Source organism: Lissotriton vulgaris, chromosome 3_1, assembly GCF_964263255.1.
Source record: "Lissotriton vulgaris chromosome 3_1, aLisVul1.2, whole genome shotgun sequence".
Taxonomy (NCBI): domain Eukaryota; kingdom Metazoa; phylum Chordata; class Amphibia; order Caudata; family Salamandridae; genus Lissotriton; species Lissotriton vulgaris.
The window spans coordinates 362,658,314-362,682,313 of record NC_141689.1 but is presented as its reverse complement, the minus strand read 5'-3'; the positions used below and the strand labels follow the sequence as shown (position 1 = coordinate 362,682,313).

The 24,000-nt window shown below is 46.2% G+C and overlaps 1 protein-coding gene across 1 annotated transcript in view; it reads left to right on the top strand.

Moving 5' to 3' along the window:
• LOC147726456 (complement component C6-like) overlaps positions 1 to 24,000 on the top strand; it is a 563,575-nt gene that overhangs the window by 75,523 nt on the left and 464,052 nt on the right. Inside the window, exon 3 of the mRNA XM_086960580.1 lies at positions 16,286 to 16,442. Within this exon, the coding sequence (XP_086816706.1) occupies positions 16,286 to 16,442 (157 nt within the window). The remainder of the gene's footprint in view (positions 1 to 16,285; positions 16,443 to 24,000) is intronic.

Sequence of the window (24,000 nt, the reverse complement as noted above, 5' to 3'; positions counted from 1 at the left end):
CCCAGGGAGCGCCGCTGCCCCACGAGAGCGTCTGGGCAGGCCGATCAGGATACACTGCTGGTCCACACCACCAACACGTCGGGACCCAACTCCGCTGGGTATGGTCACGAGCCCCCAGTCTCTCGGCTCCAGTGACTCCGCTCCGGCGATGCGGACCAAGATGGATGACTCCCAGCCGGCGTCAGGGCCTCCCGGCGGGCAGGATGAAAATCGAGGCCCTGGCTCATCACGCGGCAGGTAGGCCCAGAATGGACGGCCCCCGATGGTCGCGCCAGCGGGGTTCTGGGGCTCCAACAACCACACCACCAGGATCCACCGGACTCCAGCAAACTCCTGCACTAGTAGAGATGGGGGAAGAGGGTGTAGGGCAAGGATAAATTAGCGGATAAGGATCGGGCCGGCAGGAGCTCTACAGAGCCGCGTCCGCCATCTTCGCCCTCGAAGCCACGCCCCCATATTTATATGCTTTTTAATGGTATTTTCTAGAAATTGATTTTACTATTATTAATATATGTGAAATTTGCATAGAAATTATACTAAGGACTGTTTTTAGAAATATACTCTTTTGCACTTTACACTTTTGCACCATTTTGCACATCAAGGTTTTTGCTGCTAGACAATTATGCACTTTACTCCGATATCCTATTGCATTCATCCAGAAATTATTTTTATGAAGATGATTACTATCATTTGCCTTTGCTTTCCATGTGTTTTAAATTATTTATTGGGATTTATCCCGCTATTTGCAGGACCACAAACCTTAAAAAGAAAATTGTTTTAACAGAAATAACATTGTATTTAAATACAGCAGATTTGTGATGTTATATCAATGTATTTCGACAGGAAGTTAAAATTGATTTACAGGTTTGTCTGGCTTAATAACTTTGAGCAACAATAATGCACAATGTAAAGCATTATGTTTGAGCAGCTGTAACTAGAGTCTGTCTTCTATATTGTCAATCATGTGACACGGAGTTTTGGAGGTGAGTGGGCACTAAGCAAACACTTTAAAAACAATATGGAGATCTGTGATTCCTCATGTGAACAAGGGCTCCTGAAGCCCGAAACGCGTTGAGTGTGGGTGCAAGATTTTAAATAAATAAACATCTTGCCTGAGACTGCGGGGTCTGTGTCTCCTTCTTCGCCGCCTGGAGGCTGGGGGAGTTCAAGTTTTTTGGATATATACATTTAAAAAATAGACTTAAAAAATAGCTCCAAGTACAGCAACACTTGAAAGAATGAGTTTGTCCAATATTTATAGGGAAATGTATATATTATTCTATGCTTAACAGTTTTATAAGTCACTGCATACTTTTCCTATAAGTTGTTCAATTAGATGCTTATGGGTCCCTATTTTAATGAAACCATCACAATATGTAAATATTAAAATAACTATTTTACCAACAAACGCTTCAATATTAAAATATTGAGGAAAGGATAACATTAAAAAAAGATTTAAGTCAAGTACAGCTACACTTGAAAGTCTGAGTTTTTACAATACAAATCTAAATCTAAACATGGTATCTTCCGTGTGCATGTACACCCCTTTCTAAGTAGTTAGGTATCTATATATTTATTACTTGAATCCTACTGTAGAAGAAGAACAAAAAATAAGTATAGATGTACACCCTTTGTATGTAGTTACGTATCTCTAAATGTATTACTGTGCTCCTACTTTAGAAAAAAACTTAACTCTCTCCAATACACTACTGTCTCACCCTATACCTCTCTCAATATATCTCCTACCTCCACTCTCTGACTCATTCCATACCTCATTCTCCTACTATGATCTCCAAAATAAACCTTTCTAAACTCTTCCCCATCCCTCCTTTGCTCACCCAAAACGTTATTTTACTTTTTTAAATTCATCCCTCATGTATCCCAAACCTCGTTTTACTACTATAATTTCTCTGATCCCTTTCTAGCGACTTGTCCCTCCTCCATCTCTACTTTTACTCATTCCAAGCCTCATCTTAGTTCTATGATCTTTCAAATAACAATGTCTAGACTGATCCCTCTTCTATCCCCCCATTATCCTATTCAATACAAGTAACAGCCTCGCATGTCCGCCGCTCACATTAAAACATATTTCCCTATACCAACCCACCACTAATCCTCTTTGGGTTCTGGAGCAGAGTACTACTCACCAAAAAGCACTTTGACACCTCGTCAGGGATCTTTCTCCTATAATATCTAAAAAAAACTTCTAGACTCTTCTCTCTTCTATCCCTCCATTATCCTATCAAATCCAACTAACAGACTCACATGTCCACTGCTCAAAGTTACATATTTTTTCCTATACTAACCCAACACTAATCTTTTTGGGGTACAGGGGTAGCGTAGTACTCGCCGATAAGCGCTTTAATGCCTCATCAGGGGTAAATAAGCGCTATATGAATACAATTACAATTACAACATGCTGTAGGATCAATCAATCAATCAAAAAATGTGTAAAGCGCACTACTTACCCGCAAGGGTTTCAAGGCGCTGAGGGTGGGAAGAGGGGGGGTGCTGTTGCTACTGGTCGAACAGCCAAGGTCTTGAGTCCTCTCCTGAAGGTTGGAAGGTCTTTGGTTTGTCGTAGGTTGAGGGGGAGAGTGTTCCAGGTCTTGGCGGCATGATGGGAGAAAGATCTGCCTCCGGCTGTGGTACTACGGATGCGTGGAACGGTAGCCAGGGAGAGTTCTGCGGAGCAGAGTTTCCTATTGGGTACGTAGAAGGAGAGTCGACTGTTGAGATAGGCTGGGCCGGTCTTGTGGAGTGCCTTGTGTGCGTGGATCAGGAGCTTGAAGGAGATTTTTTTTGTTGACGGGGAGCCAGTGCAGGTCCCTCAGGTGGGGGGGTGATGTGGTCGCTGGGAGGGACTTCGAGGATCAGGTGTGCAGAGGCATTCTGGATTCTTTGCAGTCTGTTGATGAGCTTGGTCAGGGCTCCGGCATAGAGGGCGTTTCCGTAGTCGAGTCTGCTGCTGACTAGGGCCTGGGGGACTGTTTTCCTTGTGTCTGGCGGGATCCATCTGTAGATCTTGCGGAGCATAAGGAGGGTGATGTAGTAGGTGGAGGAGACAGCGTTGACTTGTTTGGTCATGGTGAGTTTCAAGTCGAGGATGACTCCCAGGTTGCGTGCATGGTTGGTAGGTGGTGGGTGACCCCAGCGATGCGGGCCACCAGGAGTAGTCCCATGCTGAGGGGTTGGGCCCGAGGATGAGGATCTCCTTCTTGGCTGTGTTCAGCTTAAGGCAGCTATCCTTCATCCAGATGGCGACGGCCTTCATTCACTGGTGGAGGTTGGATTTGGCGGTGAGGGGGTCCTTGGTGATGGAGAGGATCAGTTGCGTGTCGTCGGTGTAGGAGATTATGTTGAGGTCGTGATGTCAGGTGATGCATGCGAGAGGCGCCATGTAGACATTGAAGAGCGTCGGGCTGAGGGAGAATCCCTGTGAGACGCCGCAGATGATCTCGGAGGCTTCGGATCGGAACGGGGAGGCGGAATCTCTGGGTTCTACTGGAGAGAAAGGAGGAGGTCCAGTCCAGAGCCTTCTCTTGGATCCCTGCATTGTGGAGTCGGGTGTGTAGTATGCGGTGGCAGACGGTGTCGAAGGAGGCAGAGAGATCCAGAATGATGAGGGCCGCCGTCTTGCCGTTGTCCAGTAGGATCCTGATGTCATCTGTGGCGGCGATGAGGGCGGTCTCGGTGATGTGGTTGCTGCCAAATCCTGACTGGGAGGGATACAGGATGCTGTTGTCTTCAAGGTGCAACAAACTGTTGCCTAGACCACACTTGCTTTAAGCAAAAACAATTTCATCTAGGTTAGAAAAATGTTTATTACATCCCAACCAGGCATCATTATTCAGTGCCATTTATTTTATGCTTTTTTCTTTAAAGTTCTACGACACAAAAATTAGCAGTAAAAGAACAAGCTGTACATCAGAATATTTACACTATTGTACATAGTTTTTACACACATAGAAACAAACAATGTCAAATTAATATGCTAACATCAAACATACTACAAAGAATTATTACATTGCAAAAAAACACTATCACAAACATATAATATCAATGAATGGGGAAAAAATCTAAAGAATGGGGAATATCGCCAAATAAATGACTCCAAATCAACAATATCTGGACTATGAAGTCCTAGTGTTCTTTTCAAATAGCGTTATATTCCACCACATCTGCCGACGCCTTTCGAGGCCAGGACTAACGTCCCTGGACTCTCATCAGGGCTTTTTTCTTTGTGTCTGTGAGATGCAAAGAAAAAACGTTTTATTTACATGATTTTGTTGTATTCCTCCATACTACAGGTGCATTCGACTACCATTTAAAAATGGAAGAACTCGCTACATACCAAGCTTTTTTGTGTAAAGGGGAAGGCTTGTAAATCTTATTATAAATTTCCGGGGCGCCGTGGGGATGGTTCGTTTTGTTTGACCAGGCAATCTAATCTGAAAAAGCATGGTTGAATTGGTTAGTGCCAACCCAAATTTCGGTTTACTGTCTGAAAAATCGAGAGTGGCTGCTTTAGCCTACCTTGCTCGTCGTTTAATCCTGCCGCCTATGGGCGTGGTGGCTGATAGGATGTTTCCATCTGTGGTATTCCTAAAGGAAACGTATTGCAAACATTGATGGGGGCCATCTCACTCATTGTAGTAGCGTAGTCAATATGCTTTAGGACAACCAACGCCTACCTTGCCCCTGTCTTCGTTTTTCCTGGCTTAATGCTCCATGGGCGCTAGGGTTCCTGTTAAATAAAGAAACACTTTTATGAAAGCGGTCTCTGACAGATTATGGCATGACGGTCAGAGCCCTTTTTGACTAACGGCGTTGCCTTCTCTAGTCGCGCCTCCTCCGCATCTAGGTCCGCCGCGGTCTCATTCAAAATGGCCGGCTGGCCTCCAGGCTAGTTTTATGTAAAGGCGAACCTAGTGCATTGTGGAACTTGAAGTCTTGGGATCGCCGGGCAAAACGACAATTGCTACGGGTGCCCAAATATGTCTTAATCGGCTGGTTGTCATATATTATGTCTGCTTATTTTCAATTTAAGAAATCGAATTAAGATTTTAAAAGCAATATGCAACTACAAACCATTGTTGTGGCTTGGAGAGCAAGTGTGTTGTGCTATGAGTGTGGTTTCAATCAAACGGTCACCTCGATTCTTTATTGGATGGTGCAATATTTCTGAAACTGAATACCCAGAAACGTGAGGCATGTCACTGTCATTGTTCGATTACATCACACCCAGGCGCCCCTTGGGGCTTTTACGGAATTTTAGGAACGGGGCCCACGGGCCAAGCCTGGCACGTCGAGCCTGACAACCAAGTCACTCCAGGAACTGATCAGGGTTCACAAGCGCGCTATCTCGGAAAGATTATTGAGTCCGGTTTGTGCACTATTAAATTTTAAAATTAAATATGCCTCCTTTTGAAGCAAAATGCGTTCGACATTGTGGCATCGATTTGTGGAATTAACTGTAAATAGGACGGACCACTTGAAGTCGTGCTCGTCGTGCATGGGCACAATATTGCATAGACCACATTTTTGCTCCTGCAATTGGACAAAATCCTTGCCCTCTAGGGTATTTGGGCAAGCAACACAATTACCACACTTGTGGTGGCCCTCAATAGGTTTCAGATTCCATTGTGACGGCAAGTCACTTTTTGGCTTTCGTACTGCAATATCAGCCCTAATCAATTGTTGCCCTATGCTCTGATTCTTTTTGTAGGCGAAGATTGGTTTGGGAAAGGGGCAGTCAAGGCCCTCCAAAAGGTGCCAATTCTTCGCCTACAAAAAGAATCAGAGCATAGGGCACCATAAGTGTGGTAATTGTGTTGCTTGCCCAAAAACCCTTGAGGGCAAGGAATTTGTCCATTCAGGAGTGAAATGGTCACACACAGAGTTTTCCAATTGCAGGACCAAAAATGTGCCCATGCATGAAGATTTATGTTGGCTAAACCTGCCAGCATGTTAATCACAGAATCAGCCAGCACCGGTCCCGCATCAAAAAGAAAGTGACTGCAGCTCCCATGGTGGAGCACTTTTTGGAGAAAGGACACGACGAGCACGACTTCAAGTGGTCCGTCCTATTTACAGTTAATTACACAAATCGATGCAACGATGTTGAACGCATTTTGCTTCAAAAGGAGGAATATTTAATTTTAAAATTTAATAGCGCACAAACCGGACTCAATAATCTTTCCGAGATTGTGCGCTTGTGAACCCTGATCAGTTCCTGGAGTGACTTGGTTGTCAGGCTCGACGTGCCAGGCTTGGTCAGTGGTCCCCGTTCTTAAAATTCCATAAAACCCCCAAGGGGCGCCTGGGTGTGATGTAATCGAACAATGACAGTGACATGCCTCATGTTTCTGGGTATTCAGTTTCATAAATATTGCACCAGAATCGAGGTGACCGTTTGATTGAAACCACACTCATAGCACAACACACTTGCTCTACGAGCCACAACAATGGTTTGTAGTTGCATATTGCTTTTAAAATCTTAATTCGATTTCTTAAATTGAAAATAAGCAGACATAATATATGACAGCCAGCCGATTAAGGCATATTTGGGCACCCGTAGCGGCCACGCTCGATTTTTCAGACAGTAAACCGAAATTTGGGTTGGCACTAACCAATTCAACCCTGCTTTTTCAGATTAGATTGCCTGGTCACACAAAACGAACCGTCCCAACGGCGCCCCCAAAATTTATAATAAGATTTACAAGCTTTACCCCTTTACATAAAAAAGCTTTGTATGTAGCGATTTCTTCCCTTTTTAAATGGTAGTCGAATGCACCTGTAGTATGGAGGAATACAACAAAATCATGTAAATAAAACGTTTTTTCTTTGCATCTCACAGACACAAAGAAAAAAACCCTGATGAGAGTCCAGGGACGTTAGTCCTGGCCTCAAAACGTGTCGGCAGATGTAGTGGAATATAACGCTATTTGAAGAGAACACTAGGACTTCATAGTCCAGATATTGTTGATTTGGAGTCATTTATTTGACGATATTCCCCATTCTTTTGATTTTTTCCCCATTCATTGATGTTATATGTATGTGATAGTGTTTTTTTGCAATGTAATAATTTTTTGTAGTATGTTTGATGTTGGCATATTAATTTGACATTGTTTGTTTCTATGTGTGTAAAAACTATGTACAGTAGTGTAAATATTCTGATGTACAGCTTGTTCTTTTACTGCTAATCTATGTGTCGTAGAACTTTAAAGAAAAAAGCATTAAACAAATGGCACTGAATAATGATGCCAGTTTGGGATGTAATTAACATTTTTCTAACCTAGATGAAATTGTTTTTTCTTAAAGCAAGTGTGGTGTAAGCAGCAGTTTGTTGCACATACAAAAAGGGTCTAGCCTAAACCATGTTCTCATAGACCTATCTCCTTAGGGTTTCAAAGTTGTCTTCAAGGTAGCGGGTGAGCTGGATGTTGACTATATTCTCGATGACCTTAGCTGGTAACGGAAGCAGGGAGATGGGCCGGAGGTTTTTGAGTTTGCTCGGGTCCGCCTTGAGTTTCTTCAGTGGGGCGTTGATCTCGGCGTGTTTCCAGCTCTCAGGGAAGGTCGCGTTCTCGAAGAGAGGTTGATGATGTCACGCAGGTGGGGTGCGATGGAGCTGCCGGCTTTGTTGAAGATGTGGAGTGGATATGGGTCAGACGGCGAGCTGGAGTGGATTGTGCCACATGGTCTTGATTGTGTCTTCAATGCTCACGTTGGCCCAAGTTGTCAGGGGGTCATGGTCGATGGGGTGCGGTGGGTCCAGAGTGTTTGGGCCTGTTAGGGTCCTCCAGGGGTTGAAGCTGTCGTGGATGTCGGCGATCTTACGGTGAAAGAAGGTGGCGAGGGAGTCGCTCAGGGCGGGATGTTGTTGCCGTTGGAGCTGGGGGTGGAGAGTTCCTTCACAACGTTGAAGAGCTCCTTGCTGTTGTGTGCGTTGTTGTCGAGGCGGTCTTTGAAGGAGGTCCTCTTGGTGGTCCTGATGAGGTGGTGGTTGCGGGTGGCATCTTTGTGGGCTGCGCGGCTGCCCAGTGACTTCTCGCTGTGCTATATGTTCTCCTGTCTAGCAGGTGCGCTTTGACGCTAGGAGTTCCGGGGTGAGCCAGTTAGCTCTCTTGCTGGTGTTTCTGAGGGTTGGATTTTTCAGCGGGGCTAAGATGTTGGCGCAGTCGTCCATCCATCGTCTGAGGGTGCGCACACCATCGTCAGGGTTGGAGGGGTTGATCGATGGGTTGAGTGCGAGGTTTGACTGTAGTTGTACTTCGGTGATTTTGCCCCAGCAGCGACGGGGGATCTGAAGGGTGAGGTTATGTGCGACTGGTTTCCGGAAGGTGAAGCGGATGCAGTGGTGATCGGTCCAGGTGGGTTCGGAGACGTGGCTGAAGGAGACGTGGGGGCTTGAGGAGAAGTAGACGTCAAGCGTGTGTCCGGCGATGTGGGTCGGCATTGTGACAAACTGTTCTAGTCCGAAGTTGGCGAGGTTGTCTATCAGGGTGGAGGAGTTGCTGTTGTTCTTCTCCAGATGGAAGTTCAGGTCTCCGAGGAGGATGTAGTCGGTGGAGGTGAGTGCCTGCGTGCCGATGAAGTCGGCGATGGCGTCGCAGAATTTTGTCGGGGTCTGGGTGGTCTCTAGACCAGGGTGCCTCTTAGGGTGGTCTTGGGGTCTATGTGGATCTGGAAGTGCATGTGTTCGGCGGTGCTGAGAGTGCCGTCGGTGTTTTTTGAAACCCTGATGATTCTTGTGGGTGATGGTGATTCCTCCTCCGAATCCATTGGTGCGGTCTCTGCGGGCGATCTTGTATCCATCCAGGTCTCGGTCAGGAAGGCGACGTCTCGTGATGCGGTGTTGAGTAGGTCCCAGAGCTCCACTGCATGTTTACGTGCGGAGCGGGTGTTGATCAGGATGCTTCAGAGCTGGTTGTGTTCTGTCGTGGCGGGTGTCTCGGTGTCTTTGATGCAGGAGAAGCTGCAGTTCCGGCAGGCGAAGGGACCGTGGGTGCGCTTTGGGTCGCCCTGCAGCAGGTGAGGATCTGTCCTGGGTTGAGAGCGATGAGGGTGCTGGCGCCGTATCGGGGCCGGTCTTCATGGCTTGTGCGGGGGACAAAAGGGCACACAGAGCAGAAGAAAACAGCAATGGGGCTACAAGGGCACTCAGAGAAACATACAAACCTAAGGCCACCACTGACCACCAGGGATGAGGCGCAGGTGGTAGCCTGCAGGTGGAGGAGGGCCTCGACTTCGGCGGTGACAGCAGGAACGCAGGTGGAGCTGCAGCGGGGGGGGAGCAACCAACATGGCAATGTCAAGGGTCGCTCTCCTCACCGCACAGCGGCCGCCATTTAAGGGGAGGTGAGAGGGAGGAGCAGCTGGGAGGCGGGAGGCAGATGGCAGGGGGCAGCCAATGGGCATGGAGGGGGGGCAGGCCACGGGGGATGCAGCGACAAGGGGAGCAAGCAGGCGCAACAGGGGGCAAGAGGTACAGAAGGCAAAATGGGCAGCGGGGCACAGAAGGACCAAAAGGACACACAAGATTATGGGGAACAGAAGCCAAAATGGGCAGGGAGGCACAGAAGGAACAAAAGGGAACACAAGAGCATGAGGAACAGACGGCAAAAATGGGCAGCGGGGCACAGAAGGGACAAAAGCGCACACAGAGCAGAAGAAAACGGCAATGGGGCAACAAAGGCACTCAGAGAAACATACAAAAGTAAGGCCACCACTGGCCACCAGGGATGAGGAGCAGGTGGTAGCCTGCGGGTGGAGGAGGGCCTCAATTTCGGTGGTGACAGCAGGAACGCAGGTGGAGCTGCAGCAGGGGGGAGCGACCTACCTGGCAAACCAACAGAACATATCATATACGAAAAACGAAATAAGAGAGAATGTATGAAATGAACAACTGGGATTTTTATTCTTGACCTGAAGGAAACTATATAAAAGCCCTGCAGAGACCCACAGGTTCATTTCCATCACTCTCTCTTTCCCAGTGTTCTTGCCCATTTATTATCAATGCAGGCCTTTCTACAAAAGTATATTGTTCAGGAGATATTAGGTGGTTACAAAGTAGGTTGACATTATGGTGCTGCCACCAGTGCCTGAGTCAACAGAAGTCAGGTCGGGGTGAGTAGAGTTCCATGGTCCTGGCCAAAAAAGAAAGTGCAGCTCTGGGGTCTGTCAGGGCAAGGCATGAACTTCAATTAGGTGTTATAAGAGGTGTTGTAAGCTTGCCCTTTGGTACTACTGTCATCGACCATGTGACCCCTGGCTTAGGATCAGAAAGGTATTATCGACTGCAAATCCCTGTTGGTTTCCTCTACTCCTGGGATAATAATGGTGTAGAAAATGTGTTTTTTCTGATGGTCCTGAGAGTGCTGCCATTGTTATCTCTTCTAATAGGAAATTCCTTCCTTGTCTCTAAATTCACTGCTTTTAAAATTTCCACTTCGGCTTTCATCCTTTGCATTTCCTCCTCCATGGGCAGGTCAAATAGAAAACAGCCAGTAACAGGGAGCTACATGGACATCTATTGCACTAAAATAAATTAAACTGACAATTAACGACATAGAGCCCTTTTCACTGAAAGACCCCAACAGGAGTGGCGGGCTGTAATGTGAGCTGTGCCCTTCACTGCACTGATGAACTGACCTCAACTAATGACCACTTCCCTGAGAATTCTTTGTTTTTTAATCTCATCCTGGATTGATGTGTTGGAACCCCACAAACTGTTGTATCATCCATTGTAGCATCCCTGATGGGCTGGCTGCTCATATGGTTGTGGCTGACATGGCAAACCATTCTGCCCATTGCATACATTCTTCTTCCTTTTCCCGTGGCGCTGAAGAGATTGGGGCATATTCTCAAGGACTTATTGCCGAGTTATCGGCACTTTATCGCAGCCAAATTGGCGATAAACATTTCGCCCGATTCACATGCCGGTGCTAACAGCCCATATCACCAGTTTACCTACGATAGCAGCCGCAAAAAACATTGCTAAAGATGACCCCGGCAACTATCGCTAATGAGAAGCAGAGTAGGTGTTCCCGTGCACAAAACAGCGAACACACCACTCCGCAACATTCTCAATGACCAGCAAGGTTGGCGATAAGAACACAAAACAGGCGATAAGGCACGTTAGCAGCAGAAATTTAACACCTGCACTGACCTGGTGTAAAGCCGGACGACAAAGTGCACTACAGAAGGGAGCCCAGCTCAGAGACACACCAGAAGAACAAAAGATGCCATGGAGCCAACGGACATGCATCTCAGACACCCAAGAGGGCCACAACACCCACCACCACCATACCCGCGGCTGCCCCCCCGGAACTCCCTCACCCCCCCGAGCTACCACATAGGCAGCGCAGACAAAGACAGTGGACCTTCAGAAAACACACCAGCCTCACAGACCTAACACCAGAGGATGTCATTGCAACTACAGGCTCAAAAGGACAACCATCCCCCACATCCGGAACATCATAGCCCACAGGCTGACGGCACCAACACAGCCGGCAACCAACATCCCACCTCAGACTAAGCTGCTGGCTGTGTTGCACCTGTTGACCTCTGATCCCTTCCAACCAACAACAGCCTGAGTTAGAGGAGTCTCACAGCCACCCCATCAATGTTTTTCACAACTGTCTTGGATGCCATCATCAGCTTGGTACCCCACCACCTTCACTTCCCCCACACTGGGCAGGAACAGCTGGATACCAAGCAAGGCTTCTATGCCATAGCTGGCTTCCCACACGTGTTGGGACAATTGACTGCACACATGTCCTACTTGTGCCCCCTGCTGACACTGCACACAATTACCGCAACTGAAAGCACATGCATTCCATCAATATACAGGCAATAGTGAACATCCATGGACTCTTCACTAATGTCGTTGCCACCTACCCAGGCTGTGTGCATGATTCCTAGATCTACTGACAGTCCATCGTCAACCGGCGCTTCCAGGAAGGCACCTACGGAAATGCTTTGCTAGCTGGCAAGAACCAAATGAACACACCACACACCCCAACTCCACAATCATGCAACTTACAACTCTGGCAATGCAGATGTTACAAGCTCACATTCAACATGCTGGACAACATGCCCACCCACCAGACACGACAGCACAACTTACTTTGGTATCCTGGGCTAGCCATGTAAATGAGCCATTAACGTCAAGGCACCGCAGCCACACAATAGCAGATAGTGGGGAGAGGTGGGAACCAGGCATGTGCGAAGGAGGCAAGTGACCCATGAATGAGAATGTACGCAATACCAAGTGTGGCGTGGATGTGCTGGCCAGACTGCAGTATGCAGACCATAGACATATCAATGTCGACATTCATTGCTGGTATTTGAGGTGTACTGGACAGTGGAAGCAAACATGTCACCGCAGGCAGTGGGTAAGACCTTGGACATGTAGCTTTGTAGTCCCCCAATCAATACGTAAGAAGAGTGGCATGGCCCGGCGTTCGCAAGTCCAGCATGGGGGTGTGATTGATTATCCCGGGATCTGGGCGTGGTTTAATACTGGAAATGTGCAAATGCAGGTGTCACTGTCTCAGTGTGGGTCTCAGTTGGGGGGTGTAAGTGGTTCCTGATGGGACTTAGACACCCATGTATGTGATCGAGTTTGGCTTCCATGCCGTCGAATCCCTCCCACACCTGTTCGGCCACCTCCTTCTGGCAGTCTAACACATGGCCTTGGAGTGCGATGTGTGCTTTGGTGAGGTGCTGGGAGCCAGCCGTGGTGGTGGGTGCTTCCTGCTGAGTGGTCTGTGCAGGGGGTGGGGTCTCCTCGATGCAGCTGGGCTGCCCTGCTCCTGGAGGTGGGTTGCCTGAGATGTCCATGAGCTGTTGTAGGACATTAGTGTTGAAGGTGTGGCGGTCCTCTTCAGCATCACTGAAGAGTTGTCTGGTGTGCTCTGCTGGAGGTGTTGTTTGACCCTCTGCAATGTGAAGGGGAGATGCATTTAGACATTGTGTTGACATGTAGATCAATAAGAGAAGGTAGTAATGTCCAAAACTGGAAAAGTCAGCAACATTCATAAACAACAATGTATTTCAATGAATAATTATGCGTTATAAGTGAACATGGTCAAAATAATATACACTGGGTGCTTAAGGAACTCAAAGCACCTACTACCTAAAGGTGCTATATCGGTGCACAACATTGTACAACCAAAAACAATGCTTGAAAGGTGAGATTCTATTAACAGCACACCAAAATCTATTTTGAATTATTACATATATGTTACAAACAGACCATTGAAAAATATTACATACAAATAATACAAAGTTCATTATATACACACCATATAAGCATAAAAAATGCTCTTACATAAACATGTAAATACATATATAATATCAACCTCTAACATGTAAAAAAACAGTACACATATATATACAACATCCTAATATAGGGAGATATAATTTGATTACAATTGTATACTCCTAGTAGAAAGAAACCTAAGACACCAATGAGTCATGTTTAACTTAAGGAGTCCTATGTAAAGAAACATAACTAGGAGTGACTAAGTGATTATAGTGCATAGAAATCCAAAACCCACCATAAATGGTAGTAGGAAGGTATTTAAATTTCCATCCACGAAGTGAGGACACAGCTCTCAACGTTTTGATAGTGGAATATCTAAAAGGACAAGACATGGGAATCAATACTACAAATGGGAATAAAATACAGAGCCGGTATCCGTAACACCTTTATGTAATATTTGTCAATGGTCTGTTTGTAACATATATGTATTATTTAATTATTCCAGCCTTGATAAAGTCTCTGTGGGAGACGGAACACGTGTTGGCGATGGGTATGCTGGGAAAAACTTGTTTTTAATGAACTTTGAATAAAGAAGAATAAACATTTTGAAGAGGACCTCTTTTTGATCCTACATTGGACCAGTGTTTATCCTTATTTCGTGTGAATCCTATGTTGCTTTACCAGCTATACTGGTGACAATAGTTCAATCTCTTATCCGTGCAATACGCCACTAAAGACTAAAATAATTCAAAATAGATTTTGGTGTGCTGTTAATAGAATCTCACCTTTCAAGCATTGTGTTGACATGTATGTTGGTGCTTTAGTCATGTTTACATACATACTGTATGACTATGTACATTGTGACTGTTTGGGAGGAGCTGAAAATTTGATATGGGACAGTGGACATTAGGACTACATGATGGATGTGAGGTTGTACACGTACATTTTCATCTCACAGTTTCCTGCTATGTCAGATGTGATTGGCCAGTTTCTACGCCCAAGCGGACCCAGTTGTGTCCTCTGTAATGCAGTGTAAGTGTTGCACTTTGTACCACATTGTCGTCAATGTGGATGTGCTGTTCTTGCTATGTGTGTGTGCTGCATTGTGGGCGAATCGCCCTTGCAGCTTTGATTTTCTTATCCCTTTGATGTGGTGTGCCTTTGACTTTTGTGCTTTTACCGTGCTGAGATGGTGGCGACTTGGGTCAATTGTCCTCTTAAACGTTTTTTGTACTCTTGTGCATTGTTTGTCTGCAGCTGTACTGTTGATGTCAGGGGTAGTTTGTGCAGAGTCTGTGTCAGAGTGTGACCTGCTCCTTTCCGGATGTGGTCCCCACTCAGCCACCTCAGTATTGTGCGTGAACAATGTCATGAAGATTTTACTGCAGCCATGCTAATCATCATGTAGTGTCACTTGCATTGTCTGTGTGCCTCTAAAATGTGCATCTTTGCAGGCTTTCGCACATGTGCATGTGTTGATTGTGGGATTGTTGATGTGTGGGTGGGACCCCTCTGGGCACATGGTGAACGGGGGCCCACTTGGTGTTTGTATGTGTGCTGCAGTGTGCTACGGGGATAAGGGACATGACCCAGGGTCATTGTGGTTGTGCATGTGTGCCATTGTGCCATCTCCCCCCGTCTCCCACAGTCCTCGGTCGTTGATCACCCTGTTGATGTTGTGTTAGGTTCTATCGAGCTGTGCCCAGACTCCCAAGTCCTTGCACTGTCTCCGCACTGATGACTGTGCCCACCATATTTCCGTTTGTGTTGCCAATGACACAGTGGAGTGTTGGTAGTGTTCTGTCACCTCCATGACGCTGATCTGGTTTGCGGACTGAACCCCGTCTTCCTCTTCCTCTTCTCCTTGGCCTTCCCCGACCCGAGGTTCCGTTCTGGTGGTCTGTTGGGCTTGTGCGGTTTGCGTTGGCCTCTGCACTCGGTCCGAGTGCATCCATGGTGCTACGCAGTTTATTTTTTTTCCCTGCGTTTTTGTTCAGCTTTTATGGTGCATTTTCCCACGTGAGGTGTGGGTATTGCAGGCCTGTCGCTGGTTATCGCTGATTTTTGTATCGCGATTGGCCTCAGCGCAACTATTTTTGCATTTGTGTTTCACATATTTGCGGCTTAGTGTTGATTTTAATGCGGTCATTTGACACGTTATCGTGTGCCTATTGCATTGTACTACCGTGTTTAGAATAAGTTACCACGCCGTCATTTTCCCACAATAGACTGCAATGTGAAGAGTTGCGTTAAGCTAATTTTGCAATGATTAACACACGTTCCTGAGACTATCCCCCATTGAGCCTATCGAATAAAAGTACTACTTTGCTGCAACCTTCCAAGTCTTGGAAAATTGCCCCAGGCAACAAATAGGCCAGAATCTACTGTTCTGGATTTCTTCCTCCTTTTCCTCTCTAGAAGTTCACTGGGAAGGGAGTGAAGAATATGGGCATAGTTGGTAATATCAGACCAAGATCTAAGAGACTGCCTGTCTTATTTAAGATTTTGTGTTGCAAACATTTTTGATGTAGCAAATGTCCATTAAAGACATCACAGTTACTACGTTTCTTGCTGCTCTGTTTATAAAGTCGCTGAAGGCAATTAAATCACCCACTGGGGAAACACGTGAAAATGGCGTCTCTGGCGTGTGTGGGTATTGCCTTCTGGAAAAGGATAGGAGAATTGAAAGTTGGGCTCTGGTGTCCGCACCTGCACAGAGATGTTCTACTGTCTGTGAATATCAGAGAGAATCCAGGGGCATAGTGATTTAGAAGGGTAACTAACACCACAAGAATGCCTACAAAAAACGTCTTTAAGTCTGAAACATGTTCTGTTATAATATATATTTTTCCTTTACTTGATACGTTGCTACTTATCATTTTCTTATATACTTAAAACGTTCTCATACAATTGCATGCTGTATTTTTTGCATTTGTTGATGGCTATGGCAATACTATTTAATTGCTATTAAGTGAAATTCGTGTCCTCATACTTATGCAATCTTTATTTCAGGCAAATTATCTATGACGATTATTACCGACAATATGGCTGTGATCAGTTTTGCAGCAAACATGAGCAGAGGGCATGCAGTGAACAAGCATGTCCCGTCCACTGCCAGGTCGGAGACTTTGGACCCTGGTCAGATTGTGATCCTTGTGTTAAAAAGCAGGTAGGCTGGAAATAATTGATTTCCTCCCACATAATATGTGGGTTTCGGGTTTATGGTCCTTCCTCCCTTTAATCCCTCACAGGTGCTGAACACTATTTGCTTTCCCCCTTGAAGAAAACAATATGAAGTTGAGCAATTGGTCACATGTCTCATTACAGGTGCCTATGCTCACCTTTCTGTTGGCTTTAATATTATCTAGATTATAACGAATTGTGTTAAACAACAGTCAGGCAATGCAAACTATATTGTGTCAAATCAGGTTGCTTTCCCCTATTTTATGGGTCATGGTATCTTTTGAATGGGGGTGGTGGTATGTTATGGTATATAAACTTAACCACTTACTGTGGCTAAACATACTCATTGCGCCTTCAGAAACAGGCTGGTTAATGTCCTGGTGTCTTTCGACAGGTATATTGGTGACTAATAGTGCAGATAGATTCCATACTTTTTATCTGAAGTTATAAAAGACCCTGCGCTAGTTTTAGTTTTTCTGAACTGAGGAACAGCGATAAGTCTATATTTTAAAGATCTCAAATATTGGAAATTGATACTAGGACAGAAACTATTGATAAGAGACAAGCTAAGGAATGCACTGGCTATTTATAATACATAGGACATTTAATCTGATGTGACTGGTCGTAGATAGTCATGAAAGACTTCAAGCACAGCCAATATCGTGCCTCCTTAATCGGCACTGGGGAGGTCTTGTGTATCCAGTAATTATCCCCGATCCTAAAAACCGAGCTCCATCTTGAAGTGCAGGCAGCACTTGTAATCCATTCTTACAACAAATTAAACCAGAGACATTTGCTCATATGCAATAAGATGGGTATGAATACATCGGGCCAGTTGTACGACTCGTTTTTGCATGCGCAAACGGGTTTGTGACCCGTTTGCGCACGCAAAAACCTACATGGCCATGTACAAAAGTTATTTTGCGAGTCGCAATAAATTAAGACTCTCAAAATAGTGTTCCCTTCCTAATAGCAACTGTCTAGCCATGTATGAATGTTTTGCGACCGCAATTGGGGTCGCAAAACCCTCGCAATTTATTGCCTCTTCAAGAGGGTGGTAATGGAGTTGCAAATGGGAAAGAGTCCCCAGGGGACCACTTCCCCTTTGTGACTGGCTCTAAAAATATTTGTAAGGGCAGGCAGTGGTCGCAGGGACCACTACCTGCCCTTACAAAACTCAACGAAAAAGTTTCATTTAAAAAAATAAATGCAACCCGTTTTGGAAAACTGCTTTAATGACAAGCAGTCCCAGACATGGAGGTCTGCTGAGCCCAGCAGGCCACCATCCTTGGGAGGGCCAGCCATTCCCAATGGGGTTGCTAATTACGAGTGGCTCATTAATATTCATGAGCCTCGCATTTTGCGACCCCATTGGGAATCCCAATCAGTGTCTCTGACATTGTTGTACATTCAAAATTGCGAGTCGCAATTTGAGACCCGCAATTGAGCGCAAATTGTGAGTCGCAATTTGGAATGGTCAGACATCTGGCCCATAGTCCTTGGCCCGTAATCCCACCGATCGGAATAAAGGCGACGATCCAAAATGGCGGATGAGGCATAACATCAATAACGACACTCCGACGATACTGTAATGAACCTGATCGCCATCCCGAGTGCCTGTTACCTGAAGATCTAATTAGACCTCACTTTTCATCGCTGCAGCTTTGCTTAATGATCTTAATGTTCTGGCGACCTTTAGCTTAAGCGGCTTGACCCTAAAATGGCGACTATATAAGAAGTAAGCAGAGCGCCACACATTCTCCTGCGGGGTTGAATGCTGAAATCCTATAATTTGTTGCAGTGCCTGATATTCATAAAGAATGATTTATTGCGAAGCCGATCCTTCCAGCACAGTGATTCTCAGGAGTGCTGAGCCTGACCTTAAGATGGCGCCCCATTTTAGAATTTGGCATTGTCAATGAGTGGTATGATCATCTGAAACTGCTCCATGACTGTTCCTGTTACTGATGCCCGCTTTGGACAATAATAATCTGACAACTCCAGCTACAACACAGGATACCCAATATCCTGCTGCATGAGGTTTTGTACGGTCAGCATCAGGGGTTAGGAGGCATTTTGAGTAGGCATATGTAGGAGTGAACTCGAAGTTACCCAGTGACCCCCGATCCATCCAAATGAAGCGGGTCTCTTCCCAGACAACCCCCTCGCTTGCATCACGGGGCTTTACCCATCAAAAGAACGCCGACCTGACTCAAAAATCTCTTTCCCAGCGTTTAGACATGATCTCAAGATAGCTGCCCTCCCACTTTCCTTCTGGGCTATTTAAAATCATTGGAGCCGACTAAATTCGAACTTTCAAGGACTCATCCCCCTTACCTGACTTCAAGATGGCCGCCTCATTGAGACCCACTGCAATGCTCTTTCCTCTGCTGATCTAAAATCATTGATCATTGATCATCTTCTGGACCTCGACCAGCCTTCACCGACCCCGTTCCCGCTCACCCACCAGGACCTTTACTCTGAGAACTTTCCCTGACAGCCGAGACCTAGCCATTTTGACTGATGCCCGGTGGAGCTACCTCACAAGCTAAAGGGGAGATGGGCTATCGATTCCCTCCTTGACCATCACCTATCAGTCTTTGGGCAAACTCTCCTGAGTCTCCTGCGTCTCCCCTGACCTTTTCGCCATCCCCCCTTCCTGCTACCCCCTACCCCTCTTCGCTCTACTCTTATCCTCTTTCCAGCTACTGTCCTTTGCCCTCACCTGTACTTGCCTTTAGTCCCCACCCTGTTTATCTGTGAACTCTCCCTCGTCAATTGAGACCTAGCTATTTTGACTGATGCCCGATGGAGCTACCTTGTTTAGCTAAAGGGGAGACGGGCCATGAATTCCCTCCTCCCTCCTCGGACTTCACCTACCCAGTCAGTCTTTAGACAGACTTCCTTTTGTCGCTCCTGTCATCTCTTTAGTCATCCTCCCTCTTCACACCTCCCCTTCCTTTCTCTCCTCTCTCAATGTATTGCTTATTTTGTTTTGACGTTATGTGTAATTGTTTATTTTCTGTTACATTGTGGAACGTAATGTAAAGGGCTCTGATACCTTCGGGTCTAGCCACTGCTATATAAAACTCTTTAAATAAATAAATAAAATAAGTCTTAGGATGGCTTTAAGGGACCAAAGCCAGAATTTACCTTGATAATGAAAGACCAACTGCTCTGTAACAGGAACCCCAAGATATTCAGTAATTGACTGAATGTGAGACAAGGACTGCGATTAACTTGCCACCTATTGGTTAACTTTCTTAAATATACGGTGCCTCACTAACTCACCCCGTCAGACACTCAATACTTTTTCCCTCTAATTATGCTCTCAATGAAATCATTCTTAATGTGACCTCCTTCGGATGATATGGGGTATACATCATTGTTCATTGGACTCTGGGGAGTATTGAGAGCTGTTGAGTACAAGAGCAACACAGTAATAAACCTAGCTTCTACCATGGTTTATGTAATATCATCCTCAATGTCCTTTTTAGGTTGAGCCTAGCGGCAGCGCGCATGCACTGCACGCTCAGCAAAACTGCTGTAGTAGTGTATGGGAGAGAAGCCGCGCCCACTCTCCTCCCATATTTTACATTGGCTTGTGTCATTGTCTTTCTTAAATGCTGTCTTCAGATTAGTTAATATGCTACCCCTGTACCCCAAAAAAATGAAAATATTTGTGCATACGTTTTGCTAACCCAGGAGAAATCCCTGAAGTTGGAACAGGGACGATAAAGGGCCCGTGATACCTCAAATTTCGACATTTTGCTAAATGAGGACAAAAAAAAGAAGGAAAAAAAAGGGCGTTACTCACCTGTGAGGGTCTTAAGCCCCTAGACGGTGGGGGGGGGGGGGGGGGGTAAGAAGCAGCTACTGAGCGATCAGCCAGGTCTTGAGAAGTTTCCTGAAGGTCAGCAGGTCCTGGGCTTGTCGTAGGTGGGTGGGGAGGGTGTTCCATGTCTTAGTGGCGAGGTGGGAGAATGATCTGCCGCTGGTGGTTGTTCGGCAGATGCGTGGGACAGTGGTGAGGGCGAGGTCCGCTGAGCGCAGCTAGCGGTTCGGGGTGTAGAAGGTGAGTCGTTCATTGAGGTATGCTGGTCCTGCGTTGTGGAGTGCTTTGTGAGCATGGGTGGGGAGCTTGAAGGTGATCCTCTTGTTGAACGCGAGCCAGTGGATGTCTCTTAGGTGGGCGGTGATGTGGTGAGGGATTCCAAGGATGAGGCGTGCAGATGCGTTTTGTATGCGTTAAAGTCTTTTCTGGAGTTCTACAGCCAAGCTTAAGACTAAAGGATTCCAGAAGAAGACAAGACAACAGTTTTTTCGTGCTCTGCACTATGAATCCGGAACTCAACCCAACACCAATTCAACATGTAGTCACTATCTGCATACTCATGAAACTAAAGGCCCACGTTTTCAAGCAACACCTCCTCCCGGTATAAGATTCCAATCACTGCTCTAACCATAAAGAACCAATCCCACCTCTTCCTTCTCCTATGGTACCAGACATTTGATCCACACTCCATCCTTCCTCATGCCACTTTGCTTTATCCCATTCCCTTTTTTAGGGTCGAGCACGCGATGTGCTTGCTAGACGCTGTTAGCAAAAAGGGAATTTGTTGGCTTGCGTGATACTTTTCTTTATAGATACGTAACTGGTCACTGCAGGCTGTGGGGTAAGGACATAACATGGAATGTTAGGAGTCAAATAGACACAGTTGGCTGGGCTGGGCAGCATGCTGGCTGCTCCTGGGTGGTCTTGATAGGGTCTTGATCTGTCTTGCCTCAATCTTTTTGTGATCTTGTAACTATCCTGAATAAACCTCTCAGAACCACCTCTACCTGAGTGAACTTGATCACTAAACAGGCCTTACACCTTTTACGTTCCTTTGTGTGGAACAGGGACCCCAGCACAGATTAATGAATGCCAGTCCGCTGCTCCTGACGTGATTGAGGTACTATTTTGTTCTTTTTTTACTTCCAGTGTCCAGCAAACAGGAGTGAGGGGCAAAAACATGCTCAGCAGGACAAACAAATTTGCTAAGCTTTATTTTCTATAGTTAACATTTTTTGCAATATCTTCCTTTCTCACTTTGCATTCATGTTTTGTGTTTGTTTTTTGCTCATGCTCGCTATTCTAATGTGTAATTTTTGTAATAATGCATTGCAGTACACAAAATCCACACCACTCCAAGGCAAGCCACTTCACCCCACCTCACCCACACAGGACCACTCAATCAAATCCACCCTATTCAATCCAATCTGCAACAGACCAATCCAGTCCACCAAAATCCACCACAACCCACCACACTCCAATCCTTTCAACTCACCCCACTTCAATCTGTTCCACTCCAGTCCGAAACAATCTGCCCCACTCCAAAACAGTCTGCCCCACTCCAATCTGCCTCACTACAATCCAAAAGAATCTGCCCCACTTAAATCCAAAATAATCTGCCCCACTCCAAAACAATCTGCCCCATTCCCATCCAAAACAATCTTCCCCATTCCAATCTGCCCCACTCAATCCAAACCAATCTTCTCCACTCCAATCTGCCCAACTCAATCCAAAAACATCTATCCCATGCCAATCCACCCATTACAATCCAAAACAATCTGCCCCACACCAAACCAAACAATCTGCCCCACACTAGTCTAAAACGATCTGCCCCACTCCAATCCGATCTACCTCACTCCATCCCAAATAACACCCCTACAATCCATTCCACCAAACACTAATCCAAATCAACACAATCAAATCTACCCTACTCCAATCTACCTCCCCTATTCCAATCTGCCCCACTGCAATGTGCCCAAGTCCAATCCAAAACAATCTGCCCCAATCCAAAATAATATGTCCCACTCCAGTCTGCCCCAATCCAAAACAACCTGCACACTCCAATCCAAAACTATCTGCACCACTCTAATCCACAGCAATCTGTCCCATTCTAATCCAACACAATCTGTCCCACTACAATATGCCCCCTCTAATCCAAAACAATCTGCCCTACTCCAATCCAAAACAATCTGCCTCACTCCAATCCAAACCAATCTTCCCCAATCCAAAAAAATCTGCCCCACTCCAATCCATGACAATCTGCCCTACTACAATCCAAAACAATCTTCTACTCTCTGATATAAAACAAACTACCCCACTCCAATCCAAAGGAATCTGCAGTGCCCACTCCAATCTACCCCACTCCAATCTAAAGCAATCTGGACCAGTCCAATCCCAAACAATATCACCAAAACAATCTGTCCCACTCCAATCAAAACCATCTGCCCCATCCCAAACAGAAATATTTTGTCCAACCTCAATCCAAAACAATCTGCCCACTCCAACCCAAAAACATCTTCCCCACTCCAATCCAAAACAATCAGCCACACTCAAAAACAATCTGTCCCCCTCCAATTCAAAACAATCTGCCCTATTCCAATCTGCCCCACTCAAATCCAAAACAATCTGCCTCACTCTAATCCAAAACAATCTGCCCCACTTCAATCCAAAGCAATCCACCTCACTCCAATAAAGAACAATCTGCCCTACTCCAACCCAACACAATCTGCTTCACTCCAATACAAAACAATCTGCCCCACTCTAATCCAAAAGAATCAGCCCCACTCCAATCCCAAAAAATCTGCACCACTCCAATCCAAAACAATCTGCCCTACTCCAATACAAAACAATCTGATCCAAAACAATGTGCCCAACTCCAATAAAAAACAATCTGCCCCAATCCAAAACATTCTGCCCCATCCATTCCAAAACAATCTGCCCCACTCCAATCTGAAACATTCTGCCCCACTCCAATCTGAAATATTCTGCCCCACACCAATCCAAAACATCTGCCCCACTCTAATCCTCTTTCGTAAATTGCATTTACTTTGTTTTTAGAACGATCTCTGTGTGCCCTCTCACTTGCACCCTAAATTGGGCCCCCCACCGCGCTTTTCGCGGAGCTATTTCATTTTCTTCTTAGCCTTCGTGTTTGGCGCCGGGCGCCATCTTGGGGGTGGTGTGGAGCGAGTGTGCCACTTGTGTGAGCGCTCTAGCGCTCATGTGCAACACAGGTGAGCCCTACTTAAAGCTCGCCTCCTGCGCGCAGCGGTGACGCGCAGCGGGAGCGCCGGACTCTCGCCGGAGTCAAGCCAGAGTCCTGCCCGTCTGCGCCCGTCAGCGTCCTGGAGGCGGGCGGAGCGGCGGGTGGGATTCTTTTTACAGGGATGTGTCCTCCTGGGACCCTTGTCTTGCGCTATTCCTCTAGCGAACTTCGCTCTTTCTTTCCTCATGGCTATGGCTGTCGCATTGTATTCCCTGGTCGTTACCATGGGAAATCCCGTTGCCCGGGTTGTGGCTGGCGCCCGACCCGCTCGCTCTTTTTACGGCCGAGCAACAACATCTCTAGCATGGGCTTCGGGTGCATGCTATTGAACACCAGGTCAGCTTGCAAACATGCGCAGGACATCTATGAGCTTCTCGATGTAGATAAACCACTATGCCTCATGCTTACTGAGACATGGTGGGGTGACTCTTCTAACCCTGACGT